This window comes from Pseudochaenichthys georgianus, chromosome 21 (genome assembly GCF_902827115.2).
Source record: "Pseudochaenichthys georgianus chromosome 21, fPseGeo1.2, whole genome shotgun sequence".
Taxonomy (NCBI): domain Eukaryota; kingdom Metazoa; phylum Chordata; class Actinopteri; order Perciformes; family Channichthyidae; genus Pseudochaenichthys; species Pseudochaenichthys georgianus.
In genome coordinates this window covers 25,489,426-25,517,082 of record NC_047523.1, presented here as the reverse complement: position 1 = coordinate 25,517,082, position 27,657 = coordinate 25,489,426, and the positions used below count along the sequence as shown (strand labels likewise).

The 27,657-nt window shown below is 40.9% G+C and overlaps 1 protein-coding gene across 1 annotated transcript in view; it reads left to right on the top strand.

The window, feature by feature from the left end:
- col4a2 (collagen, type IV, alpha 2) overlaps window positions 1-27,657 on the top strand; it is a 55,585-nt gene that overhangs the window by 24,858 nt on the left and 3,070 nt on the right. The window contains exons 5-46 of the mRNA XM_034109427.2: window positions 10,839-10,973; window positions 11,067-11,111; window positions 11,212-11,328; window positions 11,425-11,493; window positions 11,632-11,667; window positions 11,775-11,828; window positions 12,077-12,112; window positions 12,242-12,283; window positions 12,694-12,765; window positions 12,909-12,953; window positions 13,062-13,109; window positions 13,202-13,237; window positions 13,312-13,356; window positions 13,695-13,758; window positions 14,097-14,210; window positions 14,637-14,786; window positions 15,227-15,298; window positions 15,475-15,626; window positions 15,714-15,786; window positions 16,086-16,192; window positions 16,285-16,468; window positions 16,823-16,864; window positions 17,623-17,697; window positions 17,771-17,869; window positions 17,989-18,210; window positions 18,368-18,529; window positions 18,622-18,792; window positions 19,110-19,253; window positions 19,337-19,462; window positions 19,543-19,724; window positions 20,044-20,107; window positions 20,213-20,287; window positions 21,655-21,762; window positions 21,863-21,970; window positions 22,074-22,145; window positions 22,580-22,705; window positions 23,229-23,345; window positions 24,223-24,384; window positions 24,801-24,899; window positions 25,005-25,151; window positions 25,241-25,357; window positions 25,931-26,122. Coding sequence (XP_033965318.1) covers window positions 10,839-10,973; window positions 11,067-11,111; window positions 11,212-11,328; window positions 11,425-11,493; window positions 11,632-11,667; window positions 11,775-11,828; window positions 12,077-12,112; window positions 12,242-12,283; window positions 12,694-12,765; window positions 12,909-12,953; window positions 13,062-13,109; window positions 13,202-13,237; window positions 13,312-13,356; window positions 13,695-13,758; window positions 14,097-14,210; window positions 14,637-14,786; window positions 15,227-15,298; window positions 15,475-15,626; window positions 15,714-15,786; window positions 16,086-16,192; window positions 16,285-16,468; window positions 16,823-16,864; window positions 17,623-17,697; window positions 17,771-17,869; window positions 17,989-18,210; window positions 18,368-18,529; window positions 18,622-18,792; window positions 19,110-19,253; window positions 19,337-19,462; window positions 19,543-19,724; window positions 20,044-20,107; window positions 20,213-20,287; window positions 21,655-21,762; window positions 21,863-21,970; window positions 22,074-22,145; window positions 22,580-22,705; window positions 23,229-23,345; window positions 24,223-24,384; window positions 24,801-24,899; window positions 25,005-25,151; window positions 25,241-25,357; window positions 25,931-26,122 — 4,306 coding nt within the window. The remainder of the gene's footprint in view (window positions 1-10,838; window positions 10,974-11,066; window positions 11,112-11,211; window positions 11,329-11,424; window positions 11,494-11,631; window positions 11,668-11,774; window positions 11,829-12,076; window positions 12,113-12,241; window positions 12,284-12,693; window positions 12,766-12,908; window positions 12,954-13,061; window positions 13,110-13,201; window positions 13,238-13,311; window positions 13,357-13,694; window positions 13,759-14,096; window positions 14,211-14,636; window positions 14,787-15,226; window positions 15,299-15,474; window positions 15,627-15,713; window positions 15,787-16,085; window positions 16,193-16,284; window positions 16,469-16,822; window positions 16,865-17,622; window positions 17,698-17,770; window positions 17,870-17,988; window positions 18,211-18,367; window positions 18,530-18,621; window positions 18,793-19,109; window positions 19,254-19,336; window positions 19,463-19,542; window positions 19,725-20,043; window positions 20,108-20,212; window positions 20,288-21,654; window positions 21,763-21,862; window positions 21,971-22,073; window positions 22,146-22,579; window positions 22,706-23,228; window positions 23,346-24,222; window positions 24,385-24,800; window positions 24,900-25,004; window positions 25,152-25,240; window positions 25,358-25,930; window positions 26,123-27,657) is intronic.

Genomic DNA, 27,657 nt, shown 5'->3' with positions numbered 1-27,657 from the left:
AGGAAACAATTAGATGTCTTTTCTTCTCATATTTATTCCTCTTTTCAGGGAAAGGTGTGTTTTCAGTTAGGACTTTGTTCTAAATAGTACTGTAATTCAGGAAATGTTGTGTAATATGTGATTTATTTCTCCCCTTCATATATAGGAAAGGTCAAGGTAAAACTGTGCCCTAATTTTTACTAAAATTATGAATATCAACTTGATGTAATTTCATTTACACACAAGATACTGTATTCACTTGAGAAGCCAGTAATCCAGTAAATTAACCACAGGCACATACATGGACCTTCGCACAGATGTGCTCCCTTGTGAACTATCCAGGAATGTGCATTAGCTGGAATGGCTGTGGGCGTTGCATCCTCATGTGGGAAAATGAAATTTTTTTCCAGACTGGCAAAGTTGGGCTGTGGGCTTAGCCAGCTGCATGGATCGGGGGGTGCAGAAAGAGAACTCAAGGATTACATGGGTATCCCCGACACTAATGTGACTAGATGCAGTGCAGTTCAATCAGGGCCACGATCACAGCTGGGTATTTGACTATAAATCTAATTTCACAGGCTTGTTTTTTTTTCCCATAGCTGTGTTTAATGTATTTTAACTGTTTGTGAAGAGCCTGTAAGGCTGCTTTAAAAACAACTAGATACATAAAGCTGTATGGATTCAAATATTATTTTCATTATCAATTAGGTCTGCGTCATAATCAAGATCATTTGTTCTGCTCTCTGGTGTGTACTCTGGCTGCAGCCTATAGTCTTCTTCCAAAAGATTTACAATGTTTTAAGTCTGTTAAATGTCAGATAATACTTTTTCTATATTAATTATAAAAAGGCAGCAAAGCCTCATAGTTGAGAGACTGAAGATACTGTACAGTATGTGCATCATTTTTGCTTAATAAATCAATTATGTGATATTAATAATTATAATAATAATATTAATTAAAGTTGTCATTACATACCGTAGCATTTGAATGTTTTCCAGTAGTATTTTCTATCATACCCTTACTTATGATAATGTTGTTTTTACTGTACAATAACTAAACAAATCTGTAAAACCTACTTTAAAAGAGCAGATCTTGTTGAGAAATGTATTAAAATAAGTGCATTTGTCACACTTCATCATAGTTCCTGTGGCCTCTCAAACTGTTACCCCCTCCAAGTCAATATACATACCTTTGTGCCCCTGGGTGTGATGTACAACGTCAGAGAACAGCTTTGTTGAGGAAACTGAGCGATCCTTGGTGGACTTTTATAAACAGCGGGTCACTGCGCCTCGGGCGATCCACTGTATGGAAGCTGTAATGGCATAAGAGTTATGGTGATAAATGTAATCTCAATGGATTATGGAAGCAACACACCCATGATGGACTTCATTACACGCAGACTTACACTCAGACACACGATACAGGCCCACAGGTGGTTGTTTTCTGAGGTGAGGGCAACACCTAAGACCAGCCATTCAGACCGGCCATTTCTCGATCTTTCTCACAAACACACACAACACGCAAGCCGCAGCTGTATCCTGTTTGGACACACATGTGCTTGTAGCGCAGACATGAGACGTCTCATTCCTCTGACGTGAGGCAATAGCACAGGTGTCGGGCCCCAGAGACCCCTGGGATAGTTGGAGGTTCAAGCTGTTCTGTTCTCAGCCTGGGATCCCCCCCTGGAGTCCTGATCTTCAACACAACACACACGCTCACATGAAGACTCTCTCTCACACACACACACACACACACACACACACACACACACACACACACACACACACACACACACACACACACGCGCGCGCTCCAGTCCAACCGGTCATTAGCAGCCTCGTCTCTGGTCTGGATGCTGTCAGATTTATGGCTCATACATGTGCACATGCTCTGTGAAAGTGTCACATGTACATGCAGAAATTAGCTCAGAGTCTAAACACATTAATTCCAATGTAAACCGGTCTGAAACCACTATGTGCCAAACAGCAGAAAAAACAAAAAGCAGCAGACCTCCATGGGAAACAAGTGAAAAGAAATCCCTGTTTGCATGTCATCTGTTTTTACACCCCTCTCTCTTTAGACATGAGACATTTTAAGCGGATAAGTCAGAGGAACCGATGACGAAGGTTTCAATTATGTTTTTACAAATCTGGCTGGAGCTTTGTCTCCACAGTAACAAAGCACTTTCTCACTGTAATTCTTCATCAGATACTGTTTTTTTATATGATGCTGTTCCACCTGTAGCCTGCATGGCTTTGTTGCTTTTTCTGTAACCCTCTTCTGTCATTTTATATCCGCTTTGATCCAACACAGTCTTCAAGGATTTTCAGAAGTAGGACCATTTTTTGTTTAGCCTGGAATTCGGAAAACTGACCTCGCTGATTTGAGCCAGGAGATCTAAACACAATCTAATAGATATCTAAACATCATCTGCAGATGTTTATTTGTTCTGCCTCAGTCCTCCTCAGGGCATCCAGCTAAGGACCCTCTTCATCCTCCAAGCGGAGCCCCTGAAGCCTCTCACTCCTCTAGGGGAGCTGAGCCCCATTTCCCCCCTGTGCATAAGGCAGAAGGGGATGTGGATCTTCAGGAAATGAGCCAAGAAAAATGTATCCAAGAAAAACATGTGAGCTGGGTCTCAGAGCAGTGGGACCGAATCCACCAAAGTGTCTGAGCCTTATGGTGGGAGTCAGAGAGAAAGGGTTTACACGCTGTAATCTACCTTCCTGGCCTCTATTCTTCCTTCCCCGTTTCCTTCTTTCTACTCTCCTTTATAATTGTTCTCCTGTTTTCTTATTTAATACAACATTTACTTCTTAAATAATATGTTAACCTCTCCCCTTCCACCTTCTTATTTCCTTCCTTCATTTGTTCTTTAGCTCCTTCCTTCCATTTTTCCTCATTTTCTGGATCAATGCTTTTTCTCATTTCCTTGATAGTATGCACAGAGCAGATCAGTTCAATACTGCTGAAACACTGCTGATGTTCAGTGAATTCAGATATCAGTGTGTGTCTATGTACTTATTGGGTGGGTGAAATCACCTCTCCACACTTTCTTTATAATCTAAATCAAGGAAGCTCAGTCCAACACATGTTGTAACTTTCCTCATGCAGTGTTTGGCCAGGTGTTAGGATTTAGACTTCTTTCACATGCTCTCTTTTTTTCATTCTTCTGATATGTACAAACACGAAACACATCATGAATGCCTCCAGAAAAAAAAAAACATTTGTTAAAATATTAGGTCTGGTCCAGCCTTTTGACAGCAGGCTTTTTCCCACCGCAAAAACTAAACACTTGTTCCCGCCTGTTGTGTTCAGATGTCACGTTGTACAAACTATTAAGCTTGTAAGTAAGCCTAACTCACCATGACTTCACAGTTTACACCAGTGAGTGTTGTGTGAATGTTAGTGTATCAGCTCTGGTCTGGAGATGTTACTGTGGAAGTATGTGGCTGTTGGTGGCTTGTCCCACATTGATGACATCAGAGGATAATGTCCACACTGCGTAGCATCGGCCTCTTCTCACTGCCACATTTTCTGTTCATGTTCCATTGTTATTTCTGACAAGATACAGTTTATACAACCACTTGAAGGATTTAAGGTATTCACATTGTTTGCAACTGAGTAAACGTAGAGTTGAATATCCAAAAAGAGACATGGAAACCTCATTTATTTGTGAGTCAAAGTTTTTGAAGTAGTGCAAGGGTGTTTCTCAATGTCGAGGACGCTTCCTTGGTAGGACATGTCTTCCGAGTCAATTCCTTAAGAAGCGAGGCAAGAATCCTTCCTAGCCTCGGAAAACGAAGAATGGTGTAACAGGCTAACAGGTGTGCAGGTGTGCGTCATATGCGAGGCCCCGCCTTAAATGGAGCGTGATTTCCGCCAAAGATTTGAAAATTGGTCCGTGCGCAAAGCATTGTGGGGATTTTAAGACCGCGGAGGATACACATGTGCAGCCTCGAAATTTCTCGTTACGAAGGACGCCGGGCTCGGTAGAATTCCAAGGAGCCTGGACATTGGAACGTTTGGCGGGACTCGATGACGTAGCCTCCTTGAAATAGTGGCTCAGGGGCAGCCTTCCTTGATATTGAGAAACAGCCCAAGTGTGCATTCTTCTCCCAAGATTAGCTGTGGGCTATTTGTGAAACATGAAAAAAGACAAAAAGTATGTGACATGACCATTTTAACCCAAGCTGATACATTTGAAAATATTTAAAGAATATTAGAGTCGTGTTCTTTGTGGATGTCACTAGGTTCATGTTATCTGTTTTTCTCTGATTAAGCATATTTCTTATCTCTGTTGACCTTCCTTTTTCTAATCAGTAACTCTATCCATTTCTCTGCTTTGAAAAATAAATTGCACAATGTCCTGGTTTTTCCGGACAGACAGATGGAATAACAGAGGAAGCTTCCGGCCAGTTGTTTATTCATTTATTTTATTCCCCTCTGAGGTCAGAGGTCTGTGCACTGGGCTGTGGGTTCCCATCCTGCTCTTAGCGGACCATTCCCAAACCGTCCACCCCAGGGGACAGTCTGGGTCCAGATGAAATGTATGGTGTCAGACGGGGGAACTTTTAATAGATCTGTGATTTAGGAATGAGAAATGCAAACACGCCCACGTACACAGAGGGAGAAAGGAATTATGTTTACTGCATTTTATACAGTGCAAAGAGGACAGATTTTCTCAGAGATTTCTTGCTCTTGCAAGTTTACACAAGTAAAGTGGAAATGTAAATGTGTCCACATAAAATTCCAACTGTTAAGAAATCGCTGACTCTTCCAGACATAAACATGGATTATAGAGAAACAATATTTTTAGGCAGAGAGAAAATCGAAAAAATTATTATTGCTATTGTGGTTAAATGTTCGTAGCATCACTGATGGTTGTGCTTGCATTTTTTGAGACCGATCATAAATGAACATCAGAATAAAAATATAAAACCTTAAATTATTATTTACATCCTTTATCCCTAGGACCTTAAACATAAACCATACAACATCACATGTGACTGTATACAGTCTAACATACACAAGTAGAAAACATGAACTTCCTTTTAACATTTGCACTTAACTTCTGTTGTGGTGTACTGACACACCCTGTAGGTCAGCCAAATTAAGATTTAAACAAACCTGAATATCTGGATTTGGTAAAATTCAAAAGAAAGTTTGGGGCTCTCTGCTGGAACTGCTACCCCCGCGACCCGACCACGGATAAGCGGGAGAAGATGGATGGATGGATGGATGGATGGTAAAATTCTCCATCTTTTCGGTAGCACCACAACATTCAGAGCAATGTTTAGTTTAGAAGTTTATTTAAAATCAGCTGTGAACTTGTGCTACAAAGTCAGAATCCTCCCAACACATTCCTCCAGCTGCAGAAGGTGGACCTGGAACATGTCGTTGTCAATGGCGGACATGATAAATAACAGATGGGGTTAAGCCTTGGAAGAGACAGAAATATTGCTGTGATAGCGATAGGAATAGCAAGACAAGACAGGTATTAAAGGATTTAAGATATTATCTACTGTGTGTTTGCTAATTTCTCTGCCTAGTTGCAGGAAGAAAGAGGGATTTGTTTTACTTTTTTCATCACATCATCCCACACCTTAACTTCAGTCACTTTGTTCACTTAGCCAACGTGTGTGTTTTATGTGTGTGGTAATGTATGACCCTTCAATGAGGTGAGAAGTGATCGGATAAAAAGCAGACACCAGTTGGCAGACCTGTGTGGGAAGGACTGGTGTTTTTATTGCGCTTTTAAAGTCTGTCCTGTATGGTCTGTTTTTTAACAATCCTAATGTATTGTATATATTCAGTCACTCTTTGTTTTAATGCCATTTGTTACTACTTCCCTATGTGGTTAACTCATGTTATTTTAGTCCCGCTTATAATTTTGATGATTTTACCCCCCCACAGCATTGGCTGGGACCCTACATTTGATATGTTTAACAGGAAGCAATTGAAGAAGAAGGGTAATTTAACTTAATATGACATCAGTGCCTGGAGCATGTGTCCACGATCTAACCTGTCATATGAACACACACACACACACACACACACACACACACACACACACACACACACACACACACACACACACAGATTTAGTGTCTTGCTTTAGCGGTTTAAAAATGTAATGCAGTTTTATGCTCCATTTACCTTATCAGGATAAAACTAAGCAGTCCAAATCCTTGAAATAACCAATTAACCAAGACGCTAGTCAAAGAGAAGCAACAAATAATCATAATTGATTAGCTTGAACTTTATTTGTTGAGTTTTCCTTGTACAAATTGAAGCCTAATGTAGAGTAAGATAGTATGTTGTTAAGACTGTAAGTCCTTTGAGGCAAATCAGCAATTTCAGGGCTGTGTACAGTAAATGAAATTGACTTGACTATCTACAATACATCCTTGAGATTCCTAGAGATTATTTGTCCACCCTCTGCCTGCCTCATTTCCTTCTTTTCCCCCTGTGACTTCAGTAGATTCAACTGCTGATTGATGGCTCGTCGTTTCCCATTATGAAGCTCAGGAGACATGAGGCTGAAGGTATGACGAGAGCCAACTGTGACCCAAAGAAAAATAAAGGAGCTACAGTTACACCGAAAAGCCAGAGGGCAGCATGTGTCTCCTGAGCTTCATAATCTGGAAAAGTCATGACCGGCCTTCAAAGAAAGAGGAACTAAACAGACACGCATGTATGTACGTTCACTGTCATTTAGTGAATCCAAGATATGTCAGTTTTAAGAACCCTCAACTTCCTTGGATCGTTTTTATGAAAGCTTTTGAAGGTTCAGTCTTGTGATTACTACAATAGATAAATCACTACCTGCTGCATCACAGCTCAAACCTATATTTGTTTTCGATTAATGTTTAGATCACAATGTATGCTTTCTCTTGATGCTGTTTTGTCATCTCTCTCCCCACATAGTCTGTGGCTCGCTGATTTAGGCTTACATGTGGTGACTCCCAGCAGAGACAGGAAGGAAAAGACCAAAGGCAAAATGCTGGGTGGAAGTGAGCCGATAAGAATGGGGAGTACGGAGGTTTGAAGGAAGTGAAGCTGTGAAAGACAGGCCATTAAAGAGTGGGGAGGACTGGAGAGAGATTTAGCTCTGGAGAGAAAAGAGGAAACGAGAAATGATGAACTGCCAGAGTGCAAATTAGAAAAAGCAATGCTGTTTGAAAAGGGTCTTGTCAGTTGGATTGAGACCTACTTGAGGGATCAAAATAGTTATTATGAAGTGTTAAAGTGCACGTCTAAAGGCAAATAAAACTGCTGCACTTCTTTTATTGGGTGGCCACTTTATATACACCTGTAAAAACGAATGCAATTTAATAAAACAGCTCAGCTTCAACTTCTACCCGCACCAAGGTCAAATGCCTTATCTCCTAACATTAACAAAAGGAAGACATAAATAATGTATCCTTGCTTTGGTTTGGATCCACAACAAAATTGTATTTTTCTTGGTCCATGCTACACCTTTCCACCCATTTACAAAAATAAGGGTATATATCTCAGAATAATTACTCCAGTACAACATCACCACTATCTCTGACTTCAATAAGTAACTTATATTTGAATTGACTTCTCTCGAAAGTATTAACAACAATAATATGTTGCCAAATAGGTTCAAGTTTACCTTACTTACTACAATTGTGGACCTTAATGTGGAAACTAACGTAAAACATCTGAAAACCATTAATGGTATATCGGTGAATAATGTTCTTTCCAGGTCTCACTAAACTGTATCCTGCTGTACATTGTTTTTTTGAGTGTTTACAGCAGGTACAGCATTTGTAGCTCACACACACACACATACACACACACACCCACACACACACACACACACACACACACACATACACACACACACCCACACACACACACACACACACACACACACACACACACACACACACACACACACACACACACCCTCACACAAGAATGCACTTTATCAGCTATGAAAGGACGCTGGTATTTATCAACCCTCTTTTTAAGTCATGCAGAAAGATAAAGTCCAGTGCACATAGTGTACCATGCAAGGAGTAAAGACATGTATATATTTTTTTAACTTAATGCTTATACACACACGTATACATATGCACAGTGTGTTTTACTTCTTCCTCTATGTCAATTATTACTTTTGACAGAACCATTTGTCATAGACAATTAGCCAGTTTGATGAATTTCCTCTTCAAGATGCTGAATGATTTACAATGCGAGTGTTTATTGGTACAGTTCCCCTTACTTCATGCGCCTGAGAGGCTTTTCTTTCACTGTAACAATAGATAACATGACGTTTCATAGTAAAGAAAGAAGAAGAAAGGAGGCTGTTTCTTTCCAGACCTGACTCTTAAATTACATCTATATTCTTGACGCTGTATTACCTAATCTGACTGTAGTTTACCTTTTCTTTAAGTTACGGTTTTATCCCAATTATCTAGAATAATATTGCATATTGGGTTGAGTCAGTACAGTGGAAACATCCCAATTATAGGCAATATGTACAGATTTGATCATTTATCGATGAACTAATCAGTGTAGTCCTCTTTCAGTTTGTATCCGTAAAATGGAAATAAATCACGAGTGTTCGTTATTCATTCAGAGTTGGAGATGTTATGACAGGAAAGTTGTCTGTCTGTGGTTGGCTCTATTATAAGGAACAGCTGCAGGGTTGAGATCGAAGACAAAACACACACCTCCTGTTTCAAAAAGCCAGCCATAGACAACACTCTGAATACCTCTCACACACACACACACACACACACACACACACACACACACACACACACACACACACACACGCACACACACACACAGCTGCATGCACACACACATCAAGTAGCCTCCAGTTTCGAGAGTTCATCTGAGGCTTTTTCTCTCACTATCCGCATCTGATTTGTCTGTAAACTTGTTTAAATTGTTGTCTGACATTGTTTAGGCTTTGTGCAATTGTATTAATGCCTTTCAGACCCTTGGCTTGAGCATCATATAACAAGGCCCAGAGCATTTGTGTCTGGGGACAGACAACATCCCTGTTTGTTGGTTCTCACAGAAACACTGTCCGCCCCCCAAACCTCAGAAGTCCTCACCAACTGACCCCTGAACTCCCAGTCCATGAAAAACCACACCATTCCCATGGTATCTACAACCTAAACCCGTGTAAAGCATGCTCTCTCGTCTTATGTTTCCACCCTGCTAACCCTAGAGATGTAAATGACACACACCCACTGAGCTACAGTATACGTGTGTGTGTGTGTGTGTGTGTGTGTGTGTGTGTGTGTGTGTGTGTGTGTGTGTGTGGTGTGTGTGTGTGTGTGTGTGTGTGTGTGTGTGTGTGTGTGTGTGTGTGTGTGTGTGTGTGTGTGTGTGTGTGTGTGTGTGTGTGTGTGTGTGTGTGTGTGTGTGTGTGTGTGTGTGTGTGTGTGTGTGTGTGTGTGTGTGTGTGTGTGTGTGATTTTAATTTAAGTTTGTGAAACTCTATCTATTGTGACGCAAAGTGCTTATCACCTGTTCGGTCACCTGTTCGGTCTGATATTTTGGTTAAATCTCCACGTCCTCATATTCACATAGCCATGGAGTGTGTTGGTTGTAAGTTGCTTTTCTGCTTGTGAAAATGCAGCAGTAATTTTAGTGTGAGGAGAAGAAAACATTTTCTGCGCCTGTTCTGCAGAAACATTGCAAATATATCTATTCATTAGGAGTTCACATTCATTTGATAAATGGTATGGTACGGTTTGAAGAGTTGCAACATACTTCCGCGGCAGCCAGACATTTCCCCTCCTCCCTATCTGCGTCCCTGCCTTATTTCTTTCATCACTCTCATCATAATCACATTTTTATATTTAGCTTGCAGATTGGGAGACTGTCTGCAGTTTCAAACATTCAGAAGTCAAACTCCTCTTAAAACAGCCATTAACTTTGCCTTTCAAGCTTGCTTGGCCGTGCCAGGGCTGTATATTTAGAATAAGGAGATATTTGACATCTGAGTCTGGGTTTATCTACCCAAACTTCATATCTTCATGGCTCTATTTGGCATGTGTTAGAAAAAGAGGGAAAATATATTTCAGTTTGCATGTTAAAAACGGGACCTATATGATTCTAAAACAATTCATTTGTGTGTAAGAAACCCTCTAAAATGTAAAAAAAGAGTGGCGTTAAATATATTCAATAAACGTTTCTGTTTGTTCACATGTATATATTTTTGTGTTAATCTTTCTTGACTGTTAGTACCTAAGTCTTGTCAGTCATTGAGTTGTATCTATCAGCTGAGTGCACATGTGTATGTACACTGTCTGACCACTGGATGAATGTAGAGAGCCGGGTGAGCAGAGGGAGAATATTTCCTTCGAAAAATAAAATGGTGTTTGTCTCCCCCTTGTGATGCAATCAGAAAATACAAGCAGGATAATAGGAACAGGGAATTAGGGCTAAAAAAAAAAGATAAGAACATATATTTAATTGATTGAAAGTGTTTTATCATACATCTTGTTGCATTGTTGTGATACTTTGTTTCTAAGCCTTTGATAACACTTTTCAAACCTTTTCTTCTCTTTTTTAACAGGCAAGTAAAAAATTGTTTGCCACCCCATATTTCATCAATGTCAGCTTAGCTTTTTGGTGAACTCTTAACACTCATTACATAACTGATGAATAGACAAGAATACATAATGGCTTCTGGTGAATTAGTGTCAAACTCTAACACAATGTGCAGCCTCTGACAGATAATTTACTGTATTATTATAAAATAAGATGTACTTTATTAATCCCAATTTGGATTGCAAAATAAAAAAATGATATGTCCTTAACCAGAAGTTGATCAACATATTTGTTCCTACCTCCATAATCTCAGGGTGGCCCAGGGCCTCTAGGTCCTCAGGGCTCCTCAGGGCCTCCAGGGAGAACAGGAGATGCAGGCATTGAAGGCCCAAAGGGGCAGAAAGGTGACCCCGGCCGTGGTGGCTACATGGGTCCAAAAGGAAGTGTGGTAAAATATAATTTTCTTTTTAATCTGATTATTAAAGATCACAACACTCCTGTTTGTCCTCCTGTTTAATGTATCATTCTTGCCCCTCCGCAGGGAATGGCCGGCGTTCCTGGTTTTGCTGGAAACGATGGAATTCCTGTAAGTCCGTCTGGATGATTGCAAGAGAAGCTCACTGTTTTGAATCTGCTTCCTGCCATGTTTTCTGACCTCTGTTGTGAACTGACGTTTTGCTCTGCAGGGCCACCCGGGACAAGCTGGCCCCCGGGGGAAGCCAGGGGCCGACGGCTGTAACGGGACACATGGAGACTCCGGTTCATCTGGGCAACCTGGCTATAATGGCTCACCTGGTTTTCCTGTAAGTGCAACTCCAAACCTACCCGGATAGTAATTAGTAAAATGCATAATGGTTTGAAGTGCACAAGCTGACTGTGTTTTTGTCTTCCACTCTCAGGGACAAGCAGGCTGGAAGGGACAGAAGGGAGACACCCTGGAGCTGAGTGTGTTCATGAAGCGCTTCAGGGTGAGTTCACACCACACATCACTTTATTTTAATCTCCTGTCCTCATAAATTATGATATATATATTATATATTGATATTGTTGTAACCAAACTAATAAGATCTCCACAACCTCATTGATCTCTGACCATCTCTCCACAGGGAGATCCAGGCATGCCAGGTTTCAAGGGAATATATGTAAGGCACATTATTCAAACTATTCATAATGTGGACACATGAGCAGATAATGGTCAAAACTAATACTTCTGTATTTGTATCTAATTACCTTACTTGATTGTTGTCAGGGGCCTCCAGGAAACCCAGGTGGAGAGGGTAACCAAGGCTATCCAGGACCAAAGGTAATTGTGTGTGTGTGTGTGTGTGTGTGTGTGTGTGTGTGTGTGTGTGTGTGTGTGTGTGTGTGTGTGTGTGTGTGTGTGTGTGTGTGTGTGTGTGTGTGTGTGTGTGTGTGTGTGTGTGTGTGTGTGTGTGTGTGTGTGTGTGTGTGTGTGTGTGTGTGTGTGTGTGTGATTTTAATTTAAGTTTGTGAAACTCTATCTATTGTGACGCAAAGTGCTTATCAGTATTTTTGTTTCATCTCCTATAGGGTCCCCAAGGGCCTTCAGGTCCCCGTGGACCAAAGGTAAGGCAACAACAATATATATTTAATATAATGTTATACAAATATGATGTATAAGTATTGCATATAATAGTATAAAACAGGATGTGAATTTATGAATGCAGTTGAAGTGTTTTTTGTTTTTCCTGGCAGGGCACAATGACCCAAGTGCTTAAAGGACACAGAGGAAGCCAAGTGAGTGACCATGTTTTTCAAATGCATTGCTAATATCTGTTAGCCAAGTGTAATTGCATTTCTATAAAGCAAATGCTATGACCCAAAACGACTTGCTGTTTCTGCACGGAAGCTCTTGAATTAATTTAGACCACTTCACTTTGAGCTGTATACAAAAAAAAGTTTTACTTCAATACATTTTTCTACGGCTAAAGATGTTATCAAATGTTGTGTTTAGGACCCTCTGTCCAAAGCTGTGAAAAACCTTTTTAGTAAAAGGTTAAACAAATATACAAGGCATTATTTATACATATATATTTTTTGTATGAAATAGTTTTTTTGTAATTGTACTTAAAGACTCAGAGAACTAGATTATCTTTATTTCTCTGCGAGTTGTCTGACTTTTTTTGCTTTTCCTAACTCCACCACAGGGGGACATCGGACAACCAGGGCTGCAGGGAAACTCAACTCATCAGCAGATTCAGCCCCCCTACGGACCCACGGTCTGTACATGTGCATCATGTTCAACTTGTTACATTAACCTACTGTAATGTTCAAACATGTTGTCTAAAATAAAAATGATACATTTGAGGGTTATGAAAACTCGCACATGCACCAATAATATCTGCCTTTTTTTATTTTATAGGGACTCCGTGGGGAGAAAGGTCTCAAAGGAGAAATAGGAGATGTGGTATGAACTCATGAATGATCATGTTTATGTACATAGAAACATATCAACATCTATTTCTCAGCTTGTAAATCCTCTGCTCATCTTTTCTTTTGTTGGGGTTTCTTTCAGGCTGACAATAAAGGAGAAACTGGAGTGAAGGGATTCCCAGGACCCCAGGTGAGCTCAGGCACATTTCTTTAGGGTTTTGTTAAAAACTGTCCTCTGTGTGTTTGTGAAATTCATATCATATGTTGTTTATGACTTTCTAGGGCACATCTGGTGCAGATGGGCGTCCTGGACCAAGGGTATGCTTTTGAAAAATAATGTCGAACTGAATGAAATGTCATTGTATAGCTTTATAATTACAATTCTCTTGCAGGGAGATTATGGGGAAGCAGGACCAACAGGCAGAGATGGTTTTAAGGTGAGAATGTACCTGATCGTTGTTACTGCTTAAGCATCGATGCACCCACAGGAACAAAACCTGAATGGACTGTTTAACATGTGGCTTTACATAGTTAACAATTCTGGGCATATTGCATAATTGACATGCTATTATGCAACTTGAAAAATTATCAACAACATTTTGCTCATGTTCTTATCTGATTTAAATTAATATCCAATTTCAACATTATCAGAGTCAAAGATATGGCACAGAACTCAACAACCGGATATGTGTAACTGTTATCTTCAGCCATGTGTGCACATCCAGCATGTGATCTCATTTATAAAAAAAAGAGACTGACGTAATTTTTCTTTCAGGGAGTCAGAGGTGAACCAGGAGAACTGATTTCATCAGAATCTGTATGGTCTTGGTTTTCAGGAGGTACGTTGATTTTTACCTAATAAATTGTCAAATAATCAACCAATAGAAAAGATAAATAGTTTGAGGATGAAACTCATTGTTGGACACATGTGAACATGCACTCTGAGGAAATAGTTGCTGACATGAAGTGAAACTGTGAGGGGGAATTATTGACAAATCGAAACAGACTGCACAAACTTGTCAGAGCGAAAAAGTCATGAAGGAGTACACATTTGACAGTTGAAAATAAATCATCCATTTATTACTCAAAGTAAAAGAGTTTGAAGTGTCAGTGATGTATGAGCATAAGATGTTGTTGTTATAATTGTTTATTTTAAATATTCTTTAACTTTGATAAGGTGGTCCTCCCGGTCCCCCTGGCAATCAGGGTCCCGAGGGAGAGAGGGGCCCGGTTGGAGACCAAGGCATTCCCGGACCCCCAGGACCCCCTCCCTCTGAATCACAGCAACAAGGTCTGTGAACTGAAGCCATCTGAAGATATTTATCACACTACACACACATACAGGAACCAGTTTATGAAACTTGCAATAGTCAACTTAACTATTTATTAATCCAAAAATGTCAAATATGTCAATCTGTACAATACAATATATGACATCCTATATATTTAGAAACTTGCCTTCGCTAAGATAAAAGTACATAGAGAAACATTAATTTGGCATAATGGGATATAAACTCAAGAAGAGGAATGGATGAGGGATCGCTCTTCTGTGAAACAATAAATAATCATAATTATTGTAGCTGCTTCAGCAAGGAACAAAAGGAAAATGTACTATCCCAACAGTGTTCTCCAAAATAAAGTTAACATTTAAAAATTTGCTTAAGAACTGAGTTCAAGCCAAAGGCCAAAAATAACACATTTCCGTTCTCTCTGTCAGTTTCGCACTTCTTTGGGCCATTTGGTATAAAGGGGGAGTCAGGAGAGAAGGGCCCAGCAGGAGATCCAGGACTCCCTGCTGACTTGGCAGGACCCCCAGGCACCAACGGGCGCCCAGGGTCCAGAGGCCCTCTGGGACCCAAAGGATCATGTGAGTGAGATGTGATACGAGCTACGAGCATGCACAAAGGCGTGTTTGTTCCAGTATTTTCTGAAATGCCAAAGGTGTAGAAACTGAATATTCGGTGAAAAGGGAAAAAGTCATACATGGTTACAGGCAAAATCTGCATGCTGAGGAGGAATCACCTTTATACAATTTGTAAAATATATAGTGATATCATGAAAAAAGGTTTTAGTTTTTTTCATAAACTATTTCATTTTGCTGGCAGAACATTTGATTTTTGAGACCTAGTGTCTTTCAGTATTTATTTCCAAGTCTTTTGGAAATACTGATAAAAATGTTTAACAATGAAAATGTTATGTTTTATTCTTAATACAAGTTATTTTCTTCAAAATATACAAACATGTTGTCTCCTTTGAGCTCTACCTTTACCTGTATTTCTACATGTTTCTATTTCCATTCGTCCTTAGGGATTGAGTTCTTCAAGGGTTCTGCTGGTGGGAGAGGAAGGCCCGGCAATGCGGGCTCTAAAGGATTGAAAGGTGCTGTAGTTATACTGTTCATGCTTAAGAGGATGTTGACATAATGATGGATTATTAGATAATAGCAAAGAAAGTTGTAGTTTTATGAATTATTTACTCTTATATTTAATTTACCCAGAGTAAAAGAGTCAGTTAAATTCAGAACACACTCTTTGTGCAATGGTGTGTCCGTGTAGGTGATCACGGGCTGTGTGAATGCAGCATCGTGAACTCTCCATCGGGGCGACCTGGGCCTGCCGGGGAGCGCGGCGACGCTGGGATGACTGGAGAGTTTGGTCGAGAAGGGGATGTGGGAAATCCAGGTCCACATGGAGACTTCGGATCCCCTGTAAGAATCATCAAGTCATTTCTATTCTTTCTTTTCCATTGTTCAAGCCCTTTCTGTCTCCTCACAATTGTCTGTCTCGCCTTGCAGGGATTTCCTGGGCTCAACGGTGAGCCGGGACCACAAGGTCGAAAAGGAGAAGCAAGGGTGGTCTCCGGGAAAGGTGCAGTGTACCTGGTATTATATCTCATTTCAGAACATCTAGGCCAAGAAATCACACACTGACTCCCCAACTGCTGATTTGTTTCACTATGAAACTTTATCTAAGCAGGTAAGTCCTAATGAGATCTCTTTTCCAAGGGAAGCTTGGAAAATACGGTAGTAACAGAATGTTCCAAAGATACACGCTAACATTTATAACAGAAAGCAGTATCAGAGAATATCAAGACTTGTTGGCCCATTACATTGCGAGCCCATGAGCAGTGCTGTGTACTGATTGTATGTGTATGTGTGTCGTTACAGCATATCCTGGAGACGCAGGGGATCCCGGGCAAAACGGTGTGCAGGGAACATTTGGTGTTTCAGGCCGAAATGGTTTTCCTGGTATCTCTGGGATCCGAGGTCTTCCAGTGAGTGCAACTGTCAGAACAACTGTTTCATAGTTTACATATTCTGTTGACTTAGGGTTTCTTCTAAAGTGGCATTATCTCTTTGTGTACAGGGAGAAGGTAAAAGAGGACAATATGGAGACAAAGGTTACTCAGGTCAGCCTGGTCGACCCGGCTCACCCGGGCTAAGTGGACAAGACGGTGAAGTCCTTGGGGGCTTCAAGGGCCAACGTGGTCTACCTGGAGACGATGGCGCTGCAGGTTATGATGGAGTTCCAGGAACACCTGGCGCTCCAGGTGAGAGGTGGCTGTCTGCCTCCTTATGTCCTTTCAATCTCAATATGGTGTTGCATATTTCTCCTTCAATGCCTTTGTCTTTATAATGATTTGACCTGTTTTCACTCTTTTAATTATTTCATTTTACCTGGCCTGTCATCAAATGCAAAAGCTCTGAAACGGGAATGAACATTAATAGCTTGAGATTAAAAAAGGAGAGAGCATGACATTTGTATTTTGCCATTTAATTTTTTTCTTGCCTCCTGTGGTCAAACAAGCTGCAGCAAAGCTTGTTTGAGATAATGCTTGTGCTTTAAAGTAACTCTTGTTCCGAATGCCTCTCTCTTTTTCCTTTTCTCTCAATGAAACTGAAAGGCGGCTGTAGTCCAGGAGATGGAGGACAGGTGGATGTAACAGGTAGCTGGTATAATAGCTTTGTTTTTGCTTTTGCCTCTAGATCATTTTCTTGTTTCTTGTTAACCAATTGAGATCAAGTGTACAGAGAAACTAGCTAATATAGTTATGACAGTGGCGAACCGTGTCTATCACAACTGGACCTTCTGTAGACACACACATCCCCCGCCGCCGCCCCTTCGCGGCATTATAATGTCCGTCTTTTCACTGAATTGTCGTCTTGAAAAGGGTACTCATAACAATTCCGCAACAACTTCATCTTCACCTGTTGCACTTGTCATTTCAACGTTAAAATCAATAAAACGGCATGAATTGCTTCGTCGCAATCATCTCTAGATCCTCTGTCTCGAGCCAGTTAAATAGCGGGCCTTCTAGAGTACCCTGGAACCGAGGGAAACTGAAAGAATACGCCCATTGGCTACAAATCAATATATGATTGGTTGATCAAACTGTCAGTCCAAACGTACGCTCTCATTCAGTGAAACGGCCAGGGCATTCGATCAAGGATGTAGAATACCTTGGTTGAATGATATCCTACCCAGAGACCCAGAACAAGATCTGATTGGTTTGTTTTATCTGAGTGTTCCAGGGTATTCTCTGAATACCTTGAAGGCTCTGACGGTTCGCCACTGAGTTATGATGTCATGTTGTTAAAACAATCCACGCTGGGCAGCGGATAAAAACCACAAAGTAGTCATTTGCACATTCAACTTCTACATATGACCATGATGTTGCCCTAAAGCTTTTTATTTGAATCTTAGGTCCTTGTGGCACTTTTCCCGGACCTGCTGGGCTACCTGGACTTCCAGGTTCCAGTGGATTACCGGGTTTCAAGGGTAAGAAATAAGTGCTGAGTGCTGTCCACAGGAACCTGCTTGGAGTACATTTTTATGCCTTGTGAACCAACAGGTCCTCCGGGCCAAAAGGGATCAAAGGGTCCACTTGGAGAACATGGAGGGAAAGGCGAAACAGGAGAACAAGGCAAAGGTGGCCGTACTGGACCACCAGGTAAAGAGTGACAGGAAAACACTTACTGGGCATAGTCAGATAGTCCTGACCACATCTGATCTACTGGTTTTTCCTAAATACAGATTATTTTATTAACATTTATGGTTCTTTGAATAAAGGTTTTTCCGGCCCCCGTGGAGAGTTGGGGGTTCCCGGCGGCAATGGTTCAGTAGGATCCCCTGGTGTGCGTGGTGTGCCCGGCAGATATGGTTCGCGAGGTGAAAAAGGTGCTCACGGAGAGATCTTTGGAGCATCGTCAGGATCCCCCGGTGTCCCAGGTCAGCCGGGACTGCAAGGGAATAAAGGCCAGACTGGAGATCCAGGAGATCAAGGCTATCCAGGTTATTCACACCCTTACCATGTCTATAACTTATATCCAATGTGATTAACCTTCCTGTAACTTCGTCTCACTCTTCATTGTTGCTTTACTTTCAGAATTGGTGGCATCCTATGAAAAAATAAGCCATTAACCACTAATGTTGTTATTCCATTCTCCAGGAATGGGCGGCATGCCTGGTATGATCGGCTTCAAGGGTGACACTGGTCCTCTGGGTCTGCAGGGGGAGGAAGGGAGGCCTGGGCCTGCAGGCAAGTACGGTTACCCTGGAGACCCTGGGGGAGCGGGTCTACCTGGGCAGCCAGGCAGTGCCGGACAGCCAGGTTAGAGGAACACACACTCCAACACTGTCTCTCAGAAATTAATAGAAATGTGCACGTCTAACATCCTTCTGGCTCTTCATTCTGCTCACCAGGTTTCACTGGAGAGAGGGGAGTTGAGGGAGACCCGGGCCCTCCAGGTCCAATAGGATTAAAAGGAGTCCCTGGGCCATACGGTGCTAATGGTGGTACCGGAGAGTACGGCCCATCAGGTGAACTTGGAGAGTCTGGTCAAGATGGACGCCCAGGAGTTCCAGGAATGAAGGGTTTGTTCCTCTCATTTACTAATACCCTTTTCTTACCTGAATGAACAAGTATAGGCAGCTTTGTTGTGGGAAAACCATCTAAAAACGGCCATTGTTAGAAGATGAGTATGCCTTCCTGTTACTGTTTCTGGAATCAAATGTTTACCATCACAAATTCCATCAGGAAGCAGGGTTATTAAACAAGACAATTCTACTCTCTAAAGAATACAGACTGAAATAAACGTCAAATAATAAGACAACATGTAATTTGTGTACTTTGCAGTTTTGATCTGAAAAATGTGTCTTCAGTGGTTCCTGATGATCCTTCTCTTTTGCAGGATACAAAGGATCTCCCGGCATGTCAGGCTTTGAGGGTAACAGGGGCAATTTTGGGGGGAAGGGCTTCAGTGGGCCAGGCGGAGACCCAGGAACGATGGGCCAAGTCGGCCTAAAAGGATTGCTGGGTCAAAGCGGAGTGAAAGGTGAGACTGTTCTTTTATAAAGTGTTTGAGATGCCAGTGGGACCACCACAAAAACTGTGTGACTTATCATCTCTGTCTTCCAGGTGATCGTGGTTTGAGAGGGCCCTCCGGGAATAAGCCTCTCATCCCCGCCCAGATGGTTGTTGACATGAAGGGAGCGAAGGGGGACTTCGGAAATTATGGAAATCAAGGTTTCACCGGGCCGAGAGGTGTGCATCAGTCACTCTTTCCTTCTCACTTCCTATGTCCTCTCAGGCTTCACTTCCTCACCTCCTTCTCTGCTCCACAGGTCTTAAGGGTTTGCCCGGTGTGCCTGGTAAAGAGGGATCTCACGGGTATCCTGGAAAGCCCAGCAATAACAAGGGTCACCGTGGAGAACTAGGTGCAGAGGGGCTGCTGGGAATCAAAGGAATGCCGGGCCCAACTGGGAACAGAGGAATTACTGGGTTTTGGGGAATGCCAGGCAACAAGGTGAGCAGAATCATACTGGGAAAATCTAATCTAATTATTACGCCTTAAAGAGCCACTTAGTTCAAATTAAGTTTACTCGTCAACAGAGGCACGGTTGTTTGATGACTCTGTCTGTCTATGTTCCAATCTGCCTTTCCTTTAGTATTCCTTTAAGTCCATAGTTTTTTATTGTACTCTCTCCGTTCGGATGTTTGTGTAATGTTAATTGTCTTGAAGTTACAAATACATTTATATACCTTATTATTCAATACATTATATTCATTGCAACATCTCATGTCATAATGACATATTTTTATGTTGATTGCTCATTACTTTTCAGGGCATTAATGGAGGTCCTGGTGCCTATGGTGCATCAGGCGAAACAGGAAGGAAGGGATTTAAAGGTACGACCTCATATTTAGTCTCCAGATAAATGGAGACCAAGATGCTAATTATAAAGTGAGAAAAGTGGCAAAAATATTGTGAGTGATGGTGCATTTGGATTACAGGTGAGAAAGGCCCACGCATAGACCTTCCAGGAACCACCGGATTGAGAGGAGAGCATGGTCTTCCAGGAGATCCAGGTATGACTGTAGCTTTAACATATTACTAGACCGACTGGAAAACTGGGTGGGACTTTCGGAAACAGTTCTAAATTGGTTTGAATCCTACTTAAAGGACAGAAACAACTTTGTTTCTATAGGTAAATACAAATCTGAGTTGACAAATATGACATGTGGGGTACCTCAAGGCTGCATCTTGGGGCCTCTTCTCTTTAACGTCTACATGCTACCACTGGCTCAGATAATGAAGAACAACAAAATAAGTTACCATAGCTATGCAGATGACACACAAATGTACGTAACAATTTCACCAGGAGACTATGCTCCAATTCAAACACTGAGTAAGTGCATTGAACAAATCAATGACTGGATGTGTCAGAACTTTCTCCAATTAAACAAAGATAACACTGAGGTAATGGTTTTTGGAGCCAAGGCAGAACGTTTAAAAGTTAGCGCTGAGCTTCAGCCTGCAATGTTCAAAACAACAGATAAAGCCAGAAATCTAGGTGTAGTCATGGACTCTGACCTGAGTTTCAACAGTCACATTAAAACAGTTACTAAATCAGCCTACTATCACCTAAAGAACATATCTAGGATTAAAAGACTAATGTCACTGCAGGATTTGGAAAAACTTGTCCATGCTTTTATCTTCAGTAGACTCGACTACTGCAATGGTGTCTTCACAGGTCTCACTAAAAAATCTATTAGAAAGCTGCAGCTGATTAAGAACGCCGCTGCTCGAGTCCTCACTAACACTAAGAAAATGGATCACATCACTCCTGTTCTGAAGTCTTTACACTGGCTTCCTGTGTGTCAAAGAATAGATTTCAAAAATACTGCTGCTGGTTTATAAAGCACTGAATGGTTTAGGCCCAAAATACATTTCTGATCTTCTGCTAAATTATGAACCATCCAGATCTCTCAGGTCTTCAGGGACTGGTCAGCTTTCTGTCCCCAGAGTCAGAACTAAACATGGTAAAGCAGCGTTCAGTTATTATGCTCCAAATATCTGGAACAAACTCCCAGAAACCTGTAGGTCCGCTGCAACTCTTACTACTTTTAAATCCAGGCTGAAGACTTTTCTTTTTGTCGCAGCTTTTAATTGAACTATTCATATCTTAGACTGCACTGTAACTTTTATCCATGTATTTCTTCTTTTAATGTTTATTTTATTAGCTTTTCTTTTTAATGACTGATTTTAAATGCCATTTTCTTAATGTCTTTCATTTTTTGTAAAGCACTTTGAATTGCCTTGTGTTGAAAAGTGCTATATAAATAAACTTGTCTTTAACAGTTTATGTTCCATCTCCTCTGATGTTGATCTGCATCACTTAACATGTAGAGGCCAATTTGTGCATCTCATGTGATGTGTAATACCTCTTTTACAGGCCAGAAAGGATTATCTGGACAACCAGGGGACTGGGGTATGCCTGGATTTGGTGGAATTGAAGGGAGAAGGGGAGAGTCTGGGAATCCAGGAATAATAGGGTACAAAGGTAAAAGAATCCCATTCCTTATAAAATGTTATAATGGACATTGTAGCATAATGAAATAGCAATGTGTACACAATATTGTAATTGTGTTTGTTTCATGCAGGCTCTGATGGGCAGAAGGGAACTCCTGGTAACCAAGGTCAAAAAGGCTTTACTGGAACTCCTGGAAAGGACGGACACCCAGGTTTTCCAGGCTTCCCAGGAAACAAAGGTAACATAACCAAACCAATTTCTTTTCTTTGTTTTACAATAAAATACATACTGTACTTGTGGTCCACCATATTCCTCCATCTGATATATACAAATGTGTGCAGGTTTCCCTGGCCTGAAGGGTCTTTATGGATTACATGGACTTAAAGGACAAAAGGGTGTCCCCGGCACACCAGGTATTTAACCAGAATTGTCTCTTTGTACTGTTCACGACTAGAACATAATGAACAAATGCTGCCAGTTAAAAATGGGTCGGATACAACTTTTATATACATTCATAAAGCTAAAAACCACCAAAAACGTATTTTCTCTATCAACTTGAACACACTATTCTCTTGTTGTTGCTCGTGAGAGATTAATGTATTATTGAATGTGTTCTTCTTGGTATGAAACTCTTAAGAAATATTGCCAAAATACTTTTTAAACTTTGATTGTTGCTTACTTAGACATTTGTAGTTAAAGATGAAAACGTTCTTACTATGCGTTTAGTAGTAAGTATACTGTACTATAAGTCAATCAAGGTATATTCTTCACTAAATGTGGAGAGGATATCCATTTTTTGTAAATGTAAATACCTCCGACACTTGTCCCCTGTTCATATTTTCATCAGGTCTGGATACCACTGGACCAACTGGGGAACCCGGAAACAAAGGACAGAAGGGAGTAGACGGGGACCCCAACAGCCAGCCAGGTTTTCCCGGCACAGTGGGTTTGAAAGGCTTTCAGGGCCCTCTAGGTAAGCCATTACTCTTCTGCATTAAAGGTGGGGTAGGTAATTCAATTCAGAAACACTTTTTGTTATATTCCATGGAATGCTCTTAACATCCCGATAGCAATGAATATATTAAATGCTTTAACAATAAATACATACAAAAATGTCATCTGTGGAAGCTGTGGCGCTGTAAAAAGCTAGACCAATTATTTTCACCGGCCTGGCTAAAATAACTGGATGGCCTACCTGCCTGTCAGCCTTCCATCTCGTGCACAAACTTATCTCGTGCCCTCATTGGTCATGTGCGCGTTCGTATGTGTTGGAGGAGGGGCTCTGTAAGAAAGTCTGAAGGAAGGGGCAGATTTTTTTCGGCTGCGTACTTTCAAATTCTTGCGCACTCAAGCTGGTTTCTCCATTCTTACCTACCCTACCTTTAATGGGAAACTTTCCAAACTATCACCAATAATGCACAGCGACACAAAATGTACATTTTGAAAGGGTTTAAGCATCTTAAGACTTGAAACAATCTCATTTTTCACTTGTTCAGGTGACCGAGGTCAACCTGGATCGTCGGGACTCCGAGGCCCCGTTGGACTAGACGGGACTCCTGACAGACCAGGACTCATAGGGGACCCTGGCTCTCATGGACCTAAAGGGTACCCAGGTGAGAAGATGCAGTGGGATCAAAGAAAGCCAAAGTTAAATTAAACAGAGCCATATTTCACTCACCCTTCCTAGTATTGCAACACCTTTTATACTATGACTGTGTCTGAAAACAATCACTTAATTGACTATATATATACAATCAAAAAAATCTGCGGAAATGAATGATATACGTTTGCAGTAGCTGAACGGGGGAAGGCGTGTCCACGCGAAAGCAGGCGCACCGAGTGTGCTCACCAGGATAACACTAACGATCTAACGTTAACTTATAGCCTCGCTTACTAGATAAGTTCCTTACATGCTGGCTAGATGGGTCTGCGAGTGTTCAGCGATGTGTTTAGAACAAAGGCATAAACCCTTTAATGGACACTCCTTAGTTTAGTCATGATGGCCTAATACGCTTGTATACCATAACTATCCATGTGCTATGTTTTCCGTCAAATATATCTTCATTGGTGCCTTGACAGCAATTAAAACGTTTTTGCAAGGTTAACTAAGGTGAAATATAACAGAACTATGTTTTCAACATGAGTGTAAAATAAGGTGCCCTTAGGGTTAGATAAACAGGCTTATAGATGTAAGGTTAGTTCCTGTCCAGCAGAGGAAATCTGAGTGGGTAAAAAGCAACAACAGTAGCATTCTCTAAATATAACTGACTGGCTGTGGAAATAATGGAGTAAAAAAACTGTTTCAGCTCTCTCTTTAAGGAAAAGGGTACACTAGATTCATTTGATTATAAGTATTCTGCATAATGTGCTCAGGGTGTTCTTTTAAATTGAAACGTAATTAATTATAAAAGTAATTAGTGAACTGACAAAGTGTCACTTCAGACTGGCTTTAATGCTATGTTTATGAACCCTTAATTATTTGTTTCTCAGGTTTCCCTGGAGCAAACGGTTTTCCTGGTGTTGATGCTCCTCCTGGGGAAAAAGGTGTACCGGGAATAAATGGTTTTCCTGGAATCCCTGGAAGGAAAGGACTCAAAGGAGATAGAGGTTCCTTTGGATACAGGGGACCAAACGGTGTTTCTGGGAAGAAAGGTAAGCGTGGATGTTTAAAACGATAAGCTTTAGGCGTGTGTTCAAATGATGAGTGAACATTTTACAGTATCAGATCTCAAGGTGAAATCAATAAAATAGACATAATACCTTAAATTAAATATTAAATATTGTTGAATAAAGTAGAAGGATTGAACATTAAAATAATGAAATATCCTAGACATAATGAAAATATGTACAGAAATACAGTTAAAAAATGTTTTCTAAAGTTGGCAACCAGTATGTTGCACTATCTCTTTCAAAGGCATAGACTGTCTATATAAAGGTTAAAGGCTTGGAAAGATTATTGAATCATAATGTGTGTTAAGCATTTTTATTTCCATCTCTACTGATTCCTGTCACCCATACTTCCTGATAACATGATCACCCCCTATGTGTGTATGCTTTTCTCCTTACAGGGGAAAAAGGAGAGCAAGGAGTGATGGGCGTCCCCGGGATCTTTGGTTTGAAGGGAGAAAGAGGGCAATCTGGCCTAAAAGGAAACTCTGGACCTACAGGTATATGATACACTTTCACATAATCTACAGACAGCTCACTCCTTACCAGATGTGAGTTTATGTGTTTTTTTGTCACGGTCATTAGATTATCCTTCTCTGCTGCAGGTTTTCGTGGAATACCAGGAAACCAGGGTCCCCTTCCAATTCCAGTAAGAGTCCCAGGAGAGAGAGGCCTCTCAGGACCACAGGGTATCAAAGGACCAGAGGGGGTCAGAGGGGAATCAGGGCCACAGGGGCCCCCTGGCGATACAGGTAAGTCATTCTAATTAAACATGTGTTGTTGAGCATCGCTTATTATATTGTCCGGTTGAGCAACACAAACGTATTCTCTTCCTGTGCAGGTTTCATCGGACCCATCGGGCAGAAGGGCATGCCGGGGATTGGCGGTACACCAGGAACGCCTGGATACCGTGGAGAGTCCGGACAAATGGGTCACCCCGGTCTGGAAGGCAGTGAAGGTACGTCCGACACAGGTGGTTAGGATCAGGGTTAATACACCTGGATTAAAGGATTTAAAGTATGTGCAGACTTGAGCAGGAACCCAGTTCCCAAGAGGGTCTTCGGGTTTTTATTGTGATTTTTTGTGAAAGTCTGAATAAATAGGAATTGATAGCTTTGAGCTAGAGAGTTCCTAAAGGAGTTCTTAAAGGTCATTATTTTAGATAATTGATACTTTGAGTGAACCTTTGAAATCATTCACATGCATGTACACCTTGTGTTTTCAGATATATCAGTAAAGTCAGAGCTATATGACTTGTTTGTATGACTAATATTTAGCCCATCTTAAATGGTAATGCATGTATCAAGTCTTTACTGTATGAGTAGAGATGGAACAATATAGGATTTTATAGCGTTGCAGTGTGTTTTATTGCCTCTTCGGAGTTTTAAGCTTATTTTGATGATTATTGGGATGATATATGAATTACAATTAGTGTGGCCCTGATGAAAATTACACAACATTTTCCAATCGTCTATTGCCTTACTCTGAGTATGAATGAAGGCAAACCAATAATTACATCATTCCTCAATAGGTCACCACGGCAACCCTGGTATCCATGGGTTACCTGGTATGCCGGGCCGAAGCATCAGCGTGGGATACCTGCTGGTGAAACACAGTCAGACAGAACAGGTGCCCATGTGTCCTGTGGGCATGTCCAAACTGTGGGACGGCTACAGTCTGCTGTACCTCGAGGGCCAGGAGAAGGCCCACAACCAGGACCTTGGTAAGTCTGGGTACAATAGTTTGGGTATTTTAATGTAAGTGGTGACTGTCATCTCTAATCTCTTTTGTGAATGAACATTATTTTTGCTACTCCATTAGACTGGGAGAATATGTTATCAGTGCATTGTCTACTAGACATGTGCCAGTGTGAGTTTGTTACAGTACAGTCCTGTTAGAAAGGACATTGTGATCCAGTGAACCAGAAGACATTCCTGAGCAGCCGGGCTCATCATGTGCTGGCTGAGTTTCAATTGAAGCAGTCGGGGATCTTACTTTTCAATTTCACATTTACAAGTAGAACTATAGTGGCATTATGGGGGTGAAATAAATGAGATGGTACATGTGATAATATATTATAAATAGACTTCACTATAGTAAAGGATAGACTTGTTTTTCAGAGCTGATCTCTTGGCGATGACTAAACATAGACTCAGGAAAAAAAGCTATATTAGTGCTATCTTTTAATGTAAGCAAATACACACTACATACATCCTCTGTGTGTGTGCTCATATTTCTGTTGGAAAACACAAGTTCAATTGAGAGATGGGGATTGTGAGAACAGAGAAAGAGACACCACTAATGAAACAAACGGGGGGAGAACAAAGGCATAGAGATCAGAGAAAAAAGATAAAGGAGGCAGAGAGGAGGCATGACATCTGGTTATTGGAGTTTAACAAGACACTCAAAGAAAGAAACAAGGACAAAGCAGAATTGGTAGGAAAAGAAAGTGAGTAATCAGATGGCACTCTAATGAGATGCTGCTTTGTGGAGGTACATTAAGTCCAGACAAGAATAAACAGTTTCCTGCAATAATTAGAGGCAATCTTGAAAATATATGTAAATGCCTCCTAAAGCTGTTTTCTTATTAAGGGACCCCTTTTTTTATAATTGAGTAAGCTAATAACCCCAGAATATGGAGAAATCGTTTATGGTTATTTCATATTGTATTTAATGTGTAACATCTCTCTTATGTTTTTTTTTTAACAAGTCAAACACACTTTTAATAAATTCATTGTTTTCTTCTCCCGGTTAGCTCTGCGTTTGTTTTAAATGTGGAATTTTCTAATGTGAACAAGGCCGTTTAGCAGAGAGGAAAGGATCTGAATATTTTCAAGTCTTTACTTCGCCCATACCCTGTTACAAGGTTCTTCCACCATTTCAATCAGTCATTGACTTTTCATCAACGTAATCAGATTTTGTTTCTAAGTGAATGAACTATGCATGACAGTTAGGACTTGGCTAAAAAGAGAAATCCTGTTTTTTATATTTCTATATAATTGACCACATTTCACCAAGGCAAGGCAAGTTTATTTATATAGCACTTTTCCACACAAGGTAATTCAAAGTGCTTAGTAAGTAAAAGTAAGTCGTTTTTCTCAGGTGAAACATTAAAACTATAAAGACTATAAAACTGGGTTAGACCATCAAAACATTATTTCCGATGCAGAAACTCCTTTCAAAAAATAAGAAAGGCCAAGGCAAGCATTTAAAAGGCAACCAAGCGTTTTTTTACTTTTCCCAGAAGAACAACTTTGA